The sequence below is a fragment of the Rhinolophus hipposideros genome (assembly GCF_964194185.1).
Source record: "Rhinolophus hipposideros genome assembly, chromosome: 4".
In the NCBI taxonomy this organism is placed as follows: Eukaryota; Metazoa; Chordata; class Mammalia; order Chiroptera; family Rhinolophidae; genus Rhinolophus; species Rhinolophus hipposideros.
In genome coordinates this window covers 30,442,628-30,458,254 of record NC_138050.1, presented here as the reverse complement: position 1 = coordinate 30,458,254, position 15,627 = coordinate 30,442,628, and the positions used below count along the sequence as shown (strand labels likewise).

General features: G+C 38.0%; 2 protein-coding genes across 3 annotated transcripts in view; one reads left to right on the top strand and one right to left on the bottom strand.

Moving 5' to 3' along the window:
- The window catches only part of LRP2BP (LRP2 binding protein), a 28,669-nt gene extending 16,849 nt beyond the window's left edge, over positions 1-11,820 (top strand). The window contains exons 5-9 of the mRNA XM_081046064.1: positions 5,021-5,163; positions 5,245-5,350; positions 6,386-6,609; positions 8,092-8,266; positions 9,264-11,820. Of these exons, the coding sequence (XP_080902190.1) occupies positions 5,021-5,163; positions 5,245-5,350; positions 6,386-6,609; positions 8,092-8,266; positions 9,264-9,329 (714 nt within the window). The 3' untranslated portion in view covers positions 9,330-11,820. The remainder of the gene's footprint in view (positions 1-5,020; positions 5,164-5,244; positions 5,351-6,385; positions 6,610-8,091; positions 8,267-9,263) is intronic.
- SNX25 (sorting nexin 25) overlaps positions 11,691-15,627 on the bottom strand; it is a 115,382-nt gene continuing 111,445 nt past the window's right edge. For both annotated transcript variants that reach the window (XM_081046063.1, XM_081046062.1), the window contains exons 17-19: positions 14,101-14,282; positions 13,492-13,592; positions 11,691-12,964 (exon numbers count right to left, since the gene is read on the bottom strand). In XM_081046063.1, coding sequence (XP_080902189.1) covers positions 12,884-12,964; positions 13,492-13,592; positions 14,101-14,282 — 364 coding nt within the window. In that variant the 3' untranslated portion in view covers positions 11,691-12,883. The remainder of the gene's footprint in view (positions 12,965-13,491; positions 13,593-14,100; positions 14,283-15,627) is intronic.

Here is a 15,627-nt window from a genome sequence, read left to right as displayed (position 1 = left end):
ATGTTTGTTAACGGAGACGTTCTAAAACTGAGGTACTACTGTACAGAACAACCATCAAGAATTGCCTGAAGTCCAGCTGAACTGAAGCCCTACAACTAAGGACATACAGAAGAAGCCACCTTGAGACTGGTAGGAGGGGCAGAGATGCAGAATGCACTGGTCCCACACCTGTGTGTGACCATTAAAAATTGAGAGGGACATCTTGGCTGTGGAGGTTTCCCCCCTGGAGGAGCAAGGGATTCCAGACCCACACCAGCCAAGGGTTTCAGTGCCAGAGAGAGAAGTACCCACAACATCTGACTGCTGACTGTGAAAACCAGTGAAGATTGTAGGTGAGTGAGACAGAGGGCAGCTGCAGTCCCAGGTGTTCCTCTTAAAGCGCCTGTGCACAGACTTACTTGCTAGTGGACTCACTTTCTCTGAGCTCCAGTGCTGGGCAGCAGCTCAGAAGGCTCCAGGGACATACAGGGAGGAACTGAATTGTCTGGCTACAAGGCAAGTGCTGGAGGGGCAGTTTTCTCCTGGACAGAAGAGCTGGCAGAAGCCATGTTTGTTTGTTGAGACCTCTACTCTCCAGGCATGCAGACACAGGTGGCTGCCATATCTGAGTCTCCATGAACCTGGCTAACACCATTCACCCACACTGGTGATTCTCTGAGATATTGTCCAATTTTTAGGCATACCCAAACCACTTACAGTGGCTTTTCCTTACAAACGGCCTGTCTTGGCTTATGCTGTGGACTTTCCTAAAATCTCTCAAAGATTTACAAAGTGAAAAAAACAGCATCTGACTTCAGCATGTCCCGTACCTCTGGTGAACAACCCTAAGCCCAGCACTAGCGGCAGCTGCCCTTGATTTGCTGCTTGGCCTCTCAAGGCACCTCCAAGATTTAGGCGGCAGCCATTTGCAGATTCTTTCTGGCTCATGCCAAGTGGCCTGGGGAAGGTCTCAGGCTGCAGCTGAACTTGGCCAGCAGCAGGGTCCCTTCCCAGAAGGCCTTGGGGCTGGCATGGCCAGTGGCTAACTCTGGACCAAGCTGGAGCATCATCCGGCTGCCTCCATGGATGACATACCCAGAGGAAAGACTGGCAGTCACCAGAGCCCCGCTAAAGTGAATGCTGCTCTGTAAGGTCAGCCTCTGCACAACAGCTCTCCCACTGTAGTCATACCAAACCTCAAAACAAATCAGCTCAAAGATCAATCCCTCCCATTGAAGTGCAAAGAGCAACCAAGGCACAACTACAACAGGGGGGCACAACACAACACACACAAGGACACTCCTGGAGCATCCAGCACAGGTGACCAGAGAGACTTCGCCATGGGGTCCCACAGGATACCTACTACATAAGTCCACTTTACTAAGACCAGGAGGCATAGCAGCCCTACCTCATAGGGAGGCAGTCAAACAAACACAGGGAGGCAGTCAAAATGGGGAGACAAAGAAACATGTCCCAAATAAAAGAACAAAACAAATCTCCAGAAAAGAAATAAACAAAATGCAATCTTTCAGATGCAGAGTTCAAAACATTGGTTATAAGGATGCTCAATAATCTCAGGGAGAACTTCAACAAAGAGATAGGAAACATAAAAATGGAGATAGAAAACATAAAAAACAACCAGTCAAAAATAAAGAGTACAAAAACTGAAATTAAGAATACATTAGGGCCGGCCCGGTGGCTCAGGCGATTAGAGCTCCATGCTCCTAACTCTGAAGGCTGCCGGTTCAATTCCCACATGGGCCAGTGGGCTCTCAACCACAAGGTTGCCAGTTCAATTCCTCAAGTCCCGCAAGGGATGGTGGGCTCCGCCCCCTGCAACTAAGACTGAACACGGCACTTTGAGCTGAGCTGCCTCCCGGATGGCTCAGTTAGTTGGAGCGCGTCCTCTCAACCACAAGGTTGCCGGTTCGACTCCCGGAAGGGATGGTGGGCTGCGCCCCCTGCAATTAGCAATGGCAACTGGACCTGGAGCTGAGCTGCGCCCTCCACAACAAAGATTGAAAGGACAACAACTTGACTTGGAAAAAAGTCCTGGAAGTACACACTGTTCACCCAATAAAGTCCTGTTAAAAAAAAAAGTTTTAAAAAAAGAATACATTAGAGGGAATCAACAGTAGATTAGATGAAGCAGAGGATCAAATCAATGATTTAGAATATAAAGTAACAGAAAACACCCAATCAGAACAACAAAATGAAAAAGGAATCCAAAAAATGAGGATAGCTTAAGGGGCCTCTGGGACAACATCAAGTGTAACAACATTCCCATCATAGGAGTACCAGAAGGAGAAGAGAGAGAGCAAGGAATTGAAAACCTATTTGAAGGAAAAAATGACAGAAAACTTCCCCAACCTGTCAGAGGAGATTAACATGCAAGTCCAGGAAGTGCAGAGAGTCCCAAACAAGGTGAACCCAAAGAGGCCCACACCAAGACACATCATAATTAAAATGGCAAAGGTTAAAGACAAAGAGAGAATCTTAAAAGCAACGAGAGAAAAGCAGTTAGTTACCTACTAGAAAGCTCTCATAAGACTACTAGCTGATTTCTCAACAGAAATTTTGCAGGCCAGAAGGGATTGGCACAAAATAGTCAATGTGATGAAAAGCAAGGACCAACAGCGAAGATTACCCAGAAAAGCTATCACTTAGAATCGAAGGACAGATAAAGAGCTTCGCAGACAAGAAGAAACTAAAACCAGTTCATCAACATCAAACCAGTATTACAGGAAATATTAGAGGGACTTCTTTAAGATTAAAAAATATATATATCAAAAAATTTTCAATGGCAATAACTACATATCTATCAACAATTACTTTCATTGTAAATGGATTAAATGCTCAATCAAAAAATAGGGTGGCTGAATGGATAAGAAAATAAGACCCTTACATATGCTGCCTACAAGAGACTCACTTCAGATCAAAACACACACACACTGAAAGTAAAGGGATGGGAAAAAGGTATTTCATGAAAATGGAAACAAAAATAAATTATAAAAAAGAGAGACTGGGGGAGCAATACCTATACCTATACGAAACAAAAGAAACTTTAAAACAAAGGCTATAACAAGTGACAAAGAAGGACCCAGTAATCCCACTTCTGGGCATTTATTCAAAGAAACCCAAAATGCTACTTCGAGGGGACATGTGCATTTGTATGTTCATTGCAGCATTGCTTACAATGGCCAAGATGTGGGGGCAGCCTGGTGTCCATCAATAATGGATGGATAAAGAGTAGGTGGTACATACATACAGTGGAATATTGCTCAGCCGTGGAAGGGAATGGGTTCTCGCCATCTGCAGTGGATGGATGGACCTGGGGGGTATTGTGCTGAGGGGAGTGTGTCAGACAGCAAAAGACAGATCAATGTGATTTCACTTATATGTGAGATCTAAAGAATAAAATAGAAACAAATTCATAGGTACAGAGAACATTTTGATGTTTGCCTGATGGGAGGGGGGGTTTGGGAATGGGTGAAAAAGGGGAAGGGATTAAGAAGTACAGATTGGTTGTTACGAAGTAGTCATGGGGAGGTAGTGTACAAAGAATATAGTCAATAATATTGTAATAACCATGTGTGGTGTCAGATGGGCACTAGATTTATTGGGGTGATAGATCGGAAGGGAGTAGGGACAGGGTGAAAAAGGTGAAGGCATTAAGAAGTACAAATTGGTAGTTAGAAAATAGTCACAGGTATGCAAAATAAAGCACAGGGAATAAAGGCAATGATATAGTAATAACTATGTATAGTGCTACGTAGGCACAAGACTACTCAGGGGATCACTTCTTAAATTATATAAATTTCTAACCACTAAGCTGTACACCTGAAATTAATATTGAATGTCAACTGTAACTGAAAAATTAAAAAAGGGGGACGGTGAAGGAGAATAAGAGGTCCAAATTTCCAGGTATAAAACAAATAAGTCATGGGGATGTGATGTACAGCATGGGGAATATAGCCAATATTATGATAGCGTGGTACAGTGTCACATGGTTGCTGGACTTATGGGGATCACTTCTTTAGGTATATAAACGATGAATAACTATGGAGTACACCTGAAACTAATATAATATTGTATGTTAGCTGTATTTTAATAAAAAAAAGCAAAAAAACATTTATGTTGTGTCTAGAATTAATCATTTCTATTTGTGGGAGAATTTACACAACCATGTCACTAGACTACAATTACCTTAAGTTCTTACTATGCAGTTGGGGGGAAAATGGTAGATACCTACCTTACACATGCACAAGAATAAATCTGTGTAAACTGGGACTCACTAAAGGTAGGATACCTTTATTTTCTTATCTATTACTGTGGTATTTAGCCCGCAGCAGCACTTTGAGGCAGCATTGAGAGGATAAAAACTATAATGTAGTAAATAAACATGTATTTGATGGTCAAATATTATTTTCTTTGGAGTAATGTTTGAACGCTTGTATATGATGGATTTTTTGCAGGCGGGTGGGGGTCAAGTCTTTTCTTGCTAGTGATTAGAATGTCTCCTGTGCACGCTTTGTGACTATGCAGATGTCCTATGAAGATTAGCATACTGGATGCCCGTTGTCACAGAGCACACGTAGTGAAAAGTGTCCTTGAAGAGAGAAGACAGCATTTGTTTGGGGCTCAAGTATATTGTAGGAATTATAAATGTGAAAAAAGTCACAGCTATTCTTCCACTTTGATGGTTCTAAGAATTGTGTTGATTCAGAATCAGGGTTAGAAAATGGGGGACAGAGAAAAACAGGAAATCACATTGAGATGCAATTCAACTCTGGAAGCTGTAAAATGAGGGAAATGCCTTATATCCCAGCGCTCCTGGACAGGTCTACTCAGGAGATGTCCTTTTACTTCTTTCCTTTGTTATTTCCAGCCTTGCAGACTCCAGGACAACATACCGCTTGGGCATACAGTTCTGACATTATATATCAGAGGGTGAATGCTTTACACTACTGGGAGAAAGAATTTAGTTGTGGTAAAACTTAAAAACTAGGGTTCTTTCGTTTGTTCTTTTCCTTTGTGGAAGGAAAAAGGAGTGGAATATATGAAGAAAATTATTGATTCTCCATGTCCCAAAGCAAGACACTTACAATTTGCAGCTGCTTACAACCTTGGAAGAGCTCATTACGAAGGAAAAGGTGCTAAACGATCCTATGAGGAGGCTGAAAGGTAATCTTAACCTGAGAATAAGATTTTGTTTTAATAAAATGCTGAAGCATAGGACAACTTGCTTTGTCTTTCCTCTTTTAGATTGTGGCTTTTTGCTGCAGACGATGGAAATCCAAAAGCTAGTGTGAAGGCTCAAAGTATCCTAGGGTTGTATTATTCAACAAAAGAGCCCAAAGAGTTAGAAAAGGTAACACTGATCTATATTTTTAATGCTAGCATTATATTTACATTAGCATTTGTTTCACTATTTCTTTTTTAAAAGCAGGGTGGTGCGGTTGTAGTTGTGAATCTCTCTTATTTCTTTTTAAATGTAAAGAAATTTTACATTTTAGGATTTCAAAGCTCATTTCAACCCTTACTCATCTATAAATGCTACCTTCCCTGCCTCTACCAAAGGAGACCACGGATATGTGAGCATTTTGTATGGTATAGAAAACTACGTACAAAATATTATTATTCCATAAAAGCTATGAGGACACTCCTGAAATAAAGCCCAAATCCTTTTGTGTGAATAAATTATTAATTTGATTTGAGTAATAATATAAGTAAAATATACTAAGAACTAATTAACAATTAAATCCATTTAAGACTTTTTCAGACATATAATCTCTTTAATCGTCAATGATTGAAATATTTTTCCAAGAAATGTTACGGGGGGAAGGAAATATAGGGCTGAGTCCTACTTGCAAGAGGTATGAAGGGCAAACTTGACCCTCAGATAACTGAGCAGCCACTTGGAAATAATTTTTGAACTACATTCGCGGGAGCTGCGTGTCAAGAAACTGTGCTTGGGCCTCCAGGAAGTTTCCATCCTTGGCTGCCTTTGATCTTGAAAGCACCACCTCTGATGTCCCCACTTCAGGCTCTGACTTCCCTGAGCATCAGCAGCTCTTCCCTACCAGCTGCGCCTCACAGCCTTGTGGACACTTCCTTCCTATTTCCCACCTTCTGGATCCTCCGTGTGGAAAATCTGAAAACCCTGAAACCTGAGATGACGACCTCACCTGCACTGTGGGGTAGAGAACAGGCAGGCTCAGCTTAGCACTCTCTCCTTTTCGGGCATGTGAAATTGGTGTGAGCATGAAATACCTGCAAGGCGCTAGAACTATTTCCTACGTAGAGATGTATTCATAGTACTGTCTTATCATTAGAGACTTTTTCCTTTCTGGTATTCCCATGTCATTTCACCTTAGGAGTAACAAGATGAAACTGTTTTTTTAAGGCATTTTATTGGCATTCAGAAGCCTGTGGCAATGGAAATCTGGAGTCCCAGGGTGCACTGGGGCTCATGTACTTTTATGGACAAGGCATCCGCCAGGACACGGAAGCTGCCCTGCACTGCCTGAGGGAGGCGGCGGGACGTGGAAATGTCTATGCTCAGGGGCATCTCGTGGAGTATTACTACAAGATGAAATTTTTTACGAAGTGTGTTGCATTTTCCAAAAGGTACATAAGCTGGATGACAGAATTTACAAAAACTCTTACTGGATGTCCTATGCCAGATGTGTTCATAGAACTTGCTACCATATAATAAATGATGGCTATGAGTGCTTGAAAATGGCGAGTGCAACTGAGGACTAAATTTTTTAGTTTCTTTGGATTTTAATTAAGTAGCCACATGTGGCTAGCGGCTAGCACATTGGATAGTGCAGTCCTATGCCATTATTCTTCAGGATTTCTGTGCTATTAGTGCTGTATACCAACTGAGTGAGCTTAAGCAAGTTTCTTAACTTTTGGGGTCCTTGATTGCCTATTTTATAAGAAAATATATCTTCAGGATTATAAAAATAGTGTATATAAATTACTAAATATAGCTTAGCATATCAGAAAAATTAAATACGTTTTCATTTATTCCTATACCCTGAGCCACAGATTCTATAACTGCATAATTGCAATATATCTTGATAAGGACTGTAAAATGAGAATAATGGTTAAGACTCCAACACTACCATCTTATAAAATATTTGAAAATTTCTGTAAAATATATGGAATTTTCTTTTCTCTGGGCCCACCTACTTTCCTATATTTATTTACCCATAATGTACAAAAGCAACATGCTAGGAAAAACAGACCTAGATGTCCTCTAGGGCAGCCATATACCGCGCTGATGTATTTCCCTCCCAATAATGCCCTTCCTACAGAGCTCACAGGCTCCCCTGTCCCCTACCAGTGAGGCAGCCATGACAGTGGAGGAGCAAGGAGCTGCTTCTCCCCTCCCCTCCCCAATGTCTTGGCTTCCAGGTAGCAGGTCACTTAAAGATGTGATCTCCAATGTCCCAAATCTCCAAGTGCCCATTTGATGAAAACTAAGACTTTAAATAGTTCTTAAAATCTTTGAAACTTGCTATTATTGTCCACATTCCTATTCCCCATAACATTAGGATTGACGTGGAGTTGACTAGTTTTCATTTTCACACAATCTCCATATTTTGTCTGGGTTAAAAAGGATGACTTCTTTTTATTGCCTTTTTTTTTTTTTTAACACAGATAGATGTGAAAGTTTCTTCATGTGTTTTCTGATCCTATATGACTAAAGTCCAAATTTAAGGTCGATGTTTAAATAAACGATCTAAAGAAACAGAAAATACTCTTTTTTCTATTATTGAAATCTGCAATGTGATATTAAGTTTAAAATATTAATATTACAAGGAAAAAACCCTTTCTTTCATTTTCTAGTGGTTATTAAGCCTGATGAGTACAATCACAGGGAAGCTATAAAGCAACAATTCTAGTAGTTAGTTCCTCTTCCCCTGGTATTAACTGACTGTTATATTTATCCTTCACTGCACAAGAAATGTTAGCTCTCAAGCAACTAGAAATGGGGAAATCCCTGTGGGTACAAGGACAGTTTCAGGACATGTCTGTCACTTGTAAAAATGCGAACCATAACTGATATCCTTTTCATTTCTCAATTCCCCATCATGACAGGATTGCTGACTATGATGAGGTTTATGACATCCCCACGATAGCCCAGATCACGGACTGTCTCCCCGAGTTCATCAGGAGAGGTATGACCATGGCGTCTTTCTACTACGCACGATGCCTTCAGCTCGGTTTGGGGATCACAAAGGATGAAGCAACAGCTCAACACTATTATTCTCAAGTGAGTAAGCCTGAGAGCAAATATAAATGGACTCAAACAGAAATTTCTGGGCTTATTAGTTGAGACTTGAACATTTTTCTGAATTAGTGTGTTTTCCTCCTTAATTATCGTGCAGATAACTTGTCTATGGAGTGGCTGTCAGACATGCAGATGGTTTGCAGATAATTATGTCAGATTCTTATTAGCATAATTCAGCTCAGATGATAAAAGTCCTATTCTGATGCAAACTATTCTCTCTCACTCTGCTACTATGTGCAGCCTAAGGCCCAGCACCACGGCCTTAAAGCCAGACTATTTGTGCCTCCTTTCACTCAAACCAAGTCAAATTCAGATTGCATGCTATCCTTAGTATCCTTTCTAAATAAATACAAGCAGAGAAAACTGTGGGTTAAAAATATCCTGAAATGTAGAATATTGTGTCCAAAATAAAACAGCAAAACAAACAACTTGAAATCTTAGAACTATTTTCTATATGGTGGGACATAACAGCCCCATTACTCAATTTTGGCTATTGTATTTCATGGCAGATACTTTTAAAACGGAGAAAATTCAGATGTAGTAAGCCAGTGAAGGGTCTGGAATCCTGTCATAGGAGGCAAGATAAGAGAAACTGGATATTTTATTCACAGAAAAAGGACATTGCGGGTACTGACAGTAGTCTTCACCAGACTGAGAGGCTGTCCTTTGGAAAAGGAACTAGGGGGTAAAGAGCAGAATTATAGGCACTGGTTGTGTTATGGGAAAGGTCAGGCCACAGACGGCAAACACAGCGGGCCTCGCGTCCAGAGACAGTGCCTGGTCCCAGCTACGCCTGGGTGACCGCCAATTCCTTTGCCTCCTGGGTTTTCTATGAAACCAGCATTGAAACTCCCTTGAAATTCACTGGACTTGAATATTCTTAAAAACACATCAAAATTTTTTAACAGGAAGAAAGAAGAAAGGAAAACCCAACAAATCAGGATATATCTAAATAACTGACTCTGTCTTTGATTTTAAGGCTTGTCGTCTGAATCCTACATTGGCAGATGAACTTCACACTTTACTTATTCATCAAAGAATTTAGACCATAGCGCATTTCAACAAAGATCATCAATCCTAACACCTTAAAATGTGGGTAATTTTATAATAGCTATGTTTGGTTATTTTCTGCATCCCAAGTTACATTATCCTGGTTATTTTACTAATGCCACCTTCGTTCTTGAATTCATATTCTGTAATTTTGCAACCTGAAACCTAGCTACAGGATCAAATTGCTGGAAGAGTCCTCAGACATCCAGCTCTTAACTATAGACTGGCCTAGATTACATCAAATGTTGAAAACAATTCCATAAAACAAACATCTTTTTCCCTTTCTTTAAATACAGAGTGTCCCAAAAGACTCCTTAGTTTTAGTACCTTCAGAAGAATAAATGCTACATACAAACATAAAAAATTTTATACGTGAATTTTGAATTTTTCGTTTTCACTTATTTAAACTTTTCCATTTTAAATCATAAAATTAAACAAGAAATAAAAAGAAATTTTCAAATAATGTTTTTTATAAATTTGTGTAGCATTTATACTTCTGAAGTTATTAAAGCTAAGACTGACTGCACTAAGTCTTTTGGGACATCTTCATTATCAAAAGAAATTCTTATAAATAATTGGCTGATGTATGATAAACTTCAAAAACAGTGGGTTTAAGAAACTGGTTAGAATCCATATCTTCACTTAAAAGTCTTAATTTAATGAGCAAAACAACTGCTGTGCTCCTGATAAGATAATGAATTAAAGCAAGATGTTTTCTTTGTGCTTCAACTCATTTTCTAAATTTTGAAAAACCTAGATGTATTTCAAAGCAGGACAAAATGTGAAAAAAAACCTCGATGAAATCATCTATCAACATAAAACTATAACTACATATTATTTAAAAATTAAATTAGTAAGAGGCTTTCTCCTTATATCTATGACATCTATGAAAGCAGAAGTTGCGAGTAAAAATAGTAGAATCCATATGCAGAATATTGAATAATGATATACATCTGCAAAACGATGTCTTAAAGATACTTTAACCATATCATACTAATGTGGCTTTATTTTATAAATTAAAACCATCCTTTCCAAAAGTGGATTTAAACAAGATCTCATCTTAGTAATGGGAAAACACAATTAGTATGTACGTGGTAGTCACTAAAGAAGCACTGCATGGCAGAAAATTACTTTGCTTTTGTTTTATGTTCTGTTTTGCCTATATTACTTAAATTTGATTTTCTTTTTATATAAAAGGAAGAAATTTCAACAGACTTTGGTCTATGACATTCCCTCAACTGGTCATATATTTCTCCCTTAAATCTCTTAAAAAGTATATACTTAAACCATTCCTGAAAACCACTCCCTTTTAAAGACTGTTCTCCCCCAGCAACATGTTTCAGTATGTTGAGCCATTGCAAGATATCATAATAGCTAACTTAATCCTAACCTTTCTATGACACAAGCCCACTTTCTTTACTCCTGTTCTCTTAATGCTATCTTATACCAACACTCCTTCAACCATCGGAAGATCCAAATTCACAACCAGTATTCTCTTTTCCACACTTAATCCAGTTCCTTTTTAAAAAAAAATTTTTTTTTGTAATAGTTTATTTGAGCCAAACTGACAACATATGCCAAGGAGCAAGATCTCAGATGCTCCGCTTAAGCCATTCTTTAAGAATCTTAAAATAGGAATTGAACCAATCAGTGTGTGCTGACTTTAATAGCATAGTGTTAACAGATCTGCTATTTTTCCTCATCCCAAAGTGAAGAGCACGTTTTAAACTGCCATTAGAATACAGGTCTAAGAAATCCTAAACATAGGAATTTGGCGTGTGTTATATATGGTAACATGCTATGCTTAAATGTTTTCAATGAATCCGACACAGAATTTAAAATTCCTATTTACTATAGTTACCATAAAGCTGGTGCTTCTGGCAGAGGTGAGCTCCTGCAAACTACCACTGCTGCAGCCATGGTGTATACGTTGATCTGTGAGTAGAGTTGGTCAGTTAAGACCAGTTAAGAGCCTCAAGTGAGTTGAGGCTTCCCGATCATTAACCTTTTTTCAAAAAAAGTCAAAACTGCAGTAAGGTTCCTTATAGAAGATATCTCATGAAAGATGAGAATTTATCTTAAAGATGTAAGCATCGATATACTTATTTTTCTCATTTGCAGTATAAACTTAACAGCTATAGTTTAATTATGCATAAGATGGACATTTCCAGAAACTGCATTATGATGAGTTTCTGGGGCTTGGTGACTTCACACTGCTACTCTTCTGTGTCTGAAGGTCTTTTCTACATTCCTATGTAGAAAAGCCATCTTGTCTTAACAGCCGTCTTGTTTGTTGTCTGAAGTGTCAAATATCCTGGTTTGAAAAAAAGGATCAAAGAGCTGAAACTACAAGAATACCAAAGATACCTAATTTTTAATCATTTCTTTCAGAACTTATGTTTCATATCAAGAACATGACAGGTATGATCTATCAATGATATAATCAATACCACTTAAATATATACAGTATTTTTCTTTCCTGGATTTCAAACTGAATTTCTGTATATTAGTTGTCTTGCTTTCGATATCCTTGGGGGTTAGAGAAGGGAGAGTGCTTTATTATCACTGTATAATAGATGGTGAAACTCAGGAAAACCGACTGAGTTGTCCATTAATAATGGGGCCACTATTTATACCAAAACAACGTCTGTACCCCGGATCTCACCTAATGCCCTTGCTAGTCCACAAGGCTTGATACAATCATGTCTCCAAACTCCCTGAAGTAACTTCCCTCCTCTTTGTTTTCCTATCTCATTCGTGCCCATCCTTCAAAGTTCAACTCCCATCCCACCTCCCGAATGCATCATTTCAAGCATGAATTTGGCTCTTCTCACTCACATTAAATATCTTATTTTTCATATATTAATTCTGTGTCTGGAGAAAGGCAACAGACTTTATATTTCTTTGCAGAAGTACTTACATGCACAATGTTTTCTACCAAAAAGGCACTTGATAAATATTTGAACTGCCTAAAGTGTTTCAACCTCTCTTTTTTTTGAGATATAAACATCTTAAACATCATAGAGCTCTAGGACTCATTTTTATATTTTATTGCTTCAAATGCTTTAAACTATGGGAAATCTTTGGTAAAAATAAAGACAATAAAATTTTCACAATGACTTTACACAAAGCATCGCACAACAATGTTCTTCAATACACATGAGATAATATAGGAATATTCATAATCCTCAGTGAGGAAATTAACTGTACAATATTCATAGTTCTTCATTTTAAAACAAAACTGTTTTCATAAATATTTAAAATATTTCCTAGGGTCTTATCACATATTAACATTTGTATTTCAATCAGTATGTTGAACTTTAAAGTATTTATATTCTTATTAAAATAAAAAACAATTATTAACAGAAGTGTTTTTTCAGTTGCCTACTACAGCGTCAAGTCCCCCCACCGCCAGTCTGCTTACTTCACATAAAACTAGAGAGAGGTAACTAAAATAATATTGTTCTCAGTCAAGCCCTCTGTGGAAAAGAGGAAAATGTTTCATGTCTATTATTACAGACATTTCTCTGGTGGTTTGTTTGTGCAGTCTCAAACTTGACCAGTTCTAAGTTGATCTAAATGAGCTCTCAGCTCAGGACACAATTCAATTAGCAGCAGTTCCATCAGCACCTGAACCAAAAAAGAAGAAAGAAAAAAAAGAGTAGAAAAATGTGTTTTTTCTCTAAGGGTTTACTCAAATATCTACGTTTAAAAGAAAAGGCCAATTTTAGGTTTGAGATTGTGCTTGGTGAGCAAGTTACTCTCAAACAAATGGAATTAATAGTTATTTCATGGTCTGTTAACCAATTATCAAACCATCACCAATATGTAACATTGCTAACTATAATCAGATGACTGGGAAACAGTTTCCTGAAATAAGAAAACCAAGCAGTCATGCAGAAATGTTAGATGTCAAAAGTTAAGAGAGACGAATAGTATGAGAGAATGAGAATGATGCAAGCACCAAGGGTACTTTTTTCTTTTCTTTTTTTCCCCCAACAAATTGAACAAACAGAAATGAAGCAGAGAAAATGGGTTCAGAGTTACAAGTAGTAAGAATGATTAAGAATATAAAGAATTAAAATCTACCCTCATTGTGAATAGAAACGTAAAATTAAAGACATAGTTAACCCTCTGGTAGGCTTGAAATTACTCACATATAACAGATGCTTATTGGCTCTTGTTTCTTGCAGTGCATTGAATATTTTTATTATACCATGACGGGCATTTTGCTGTCCAACAAGGCTCTGAAGAGTATCTGGAAAATTAAGTTTATATTCTGTGCTGTTATTGATAAAGTGCATACTGCATATTACATGATACATACACAATAAAGACACCGAGGCATGAGGAATATGAATGATCAGTTTTGTCAAACGTTTGAAGAGATAATAAGTTTATTCAGAATTTTTCAACATAAGGCATTTATACAAACCGCAATTTTAAATACATTGCTACCCAATTAAAAATTATGGTCTCAAAACACTGTACTTTAGAAGGATTTTTAAAGCACAAAATTTACTATCGGTTCTAAAACATTCTTCTAGTTAAAAGAAAGGATTATAACTAGTACTGTTCTTATTAAGATAATCAGTATAATCTCTTAGCAAGGGGCAAGACATGATTTAAAAGAAAAAAGTGTCATCTTTTTCTTTTCACACTAAATAGTATTTCCTGAGAAATAAAAATGAAAAATGCCTTAATAGGGCTAATATTCCCTTTTTTTTTATCTTGGTACTTTTTCAAGATCAGAACTCAGGCCTCACCTGGAATGTTTTCAAGTAGCTTCTGCTGAGCTCTCTGTTTTGTTTCCTGACTTTCTTCTTCACTTCTGATTTTGGTTGGTGGTGCCAATTTCCCATTTGGCCAAAAAGCATCCCGGAAAACATTGATGTAGTAAACCAACATCTGCTCACTGAAAATCCAGTTCACTGTGTCCCGAATTTGTCTTTTAAGAGAAAAATATTTCTTGGATGAGGTTTTTAAAAACATATCATACTCTATTTTCAAAAGGTTTTTAAACAATGGGTAGGTTAAGATACAGCCTGGTCTAAAAGATTAATAAAGTAGGAATTGTATTTTTAAACCCAGGCTCTGAAAGTCATTTTTTATTTTGGTAATACCGAATCACCATTCACTCCTGGAGCTTACATTTTCATTGGTACTGACTTCTCCAAAAATGTAATATTTGCCATACAGTCTCTTTCAATCTGTAAAGACAAGAACTGAGAGGAGACTGATTTGTTTGAAGCTTGCAACTACTCTAACTGTGCACAGTACTTAATATACAAATTTTTCCACGAAGTGGCATCAACTGAAAATATAAATCCATTGAAGGACTGCTAGAAGTGGTCTGGAAACCACTCCTGAAGTCCTGGGAGAAAAACCAAGCTCTTTCCCTAGCTGTCTCCCATTGCTGCTATGGCAGATAATGCTGGGCAGACTCCTCTGACCCAGGGTACACATCTCACATGCTCACAAAGCAAAGGAAAACAGACTACCCTTCTCACCACAAAGTGAAGGACTGCTGTCTAGCCATTGCAAATTTCCATGGGAATGCAAACTGGGCAGACATTTGACTTGCAGTTATAAATAAACGGCTTTTATCTGATTACCCAGGTCTTCTACACAACCCTATTTCATTAGTTATTTGTCAAATTCTAATCAACTATAGGATTTCTGCTGTCAAGAGACCAGTAAGCATAGTTCCAAGAGCCCAACAGTTGTGAGGCTGGAAGCAGGAAGTCTGTTGAAAAGGGGAAAGTGTTCATTTTAGACTGTTAGTAACAGAAAGACCTGAAATTTCAAGTTCAATTCATGAATAATAATAAATTTAAAAGCCCTTTAAGACTCTGACGTCCTAAGCATATTTTTAAAGGGACAATGTAAGGTTTTTAGAAATAGTATCTGAAATAAATGTTTTAAGCCTAGTACTTTGCATAGTGACCAGTCACTACTGAAGTCTAAACTCTGTGAATCAAAACTATGTTAATTCTGTTTGTAACTGCATGTCTCCTAAGATACTTCCCATATTACTTAGAACTGTGCAATTCATATCTAGACCAAATAAAATAATTTTATTAATTTAATGGGACTTATGTTTTAAGACAGAACCTGCCAACCTGCCTGCCCACCTACGAAAAATCTGCGTAAAAAGGCAGTCACCTTTTGTGTTTTCTGTAGTCTTGCTTTCAGGCTACTCACTTGGCATTACATGAAGAAATGAAGTAAGAAAATTTCAATTTACAACTTAAAATTATGTAAATGACTCTTATCAAAGGCCATCACCTAAG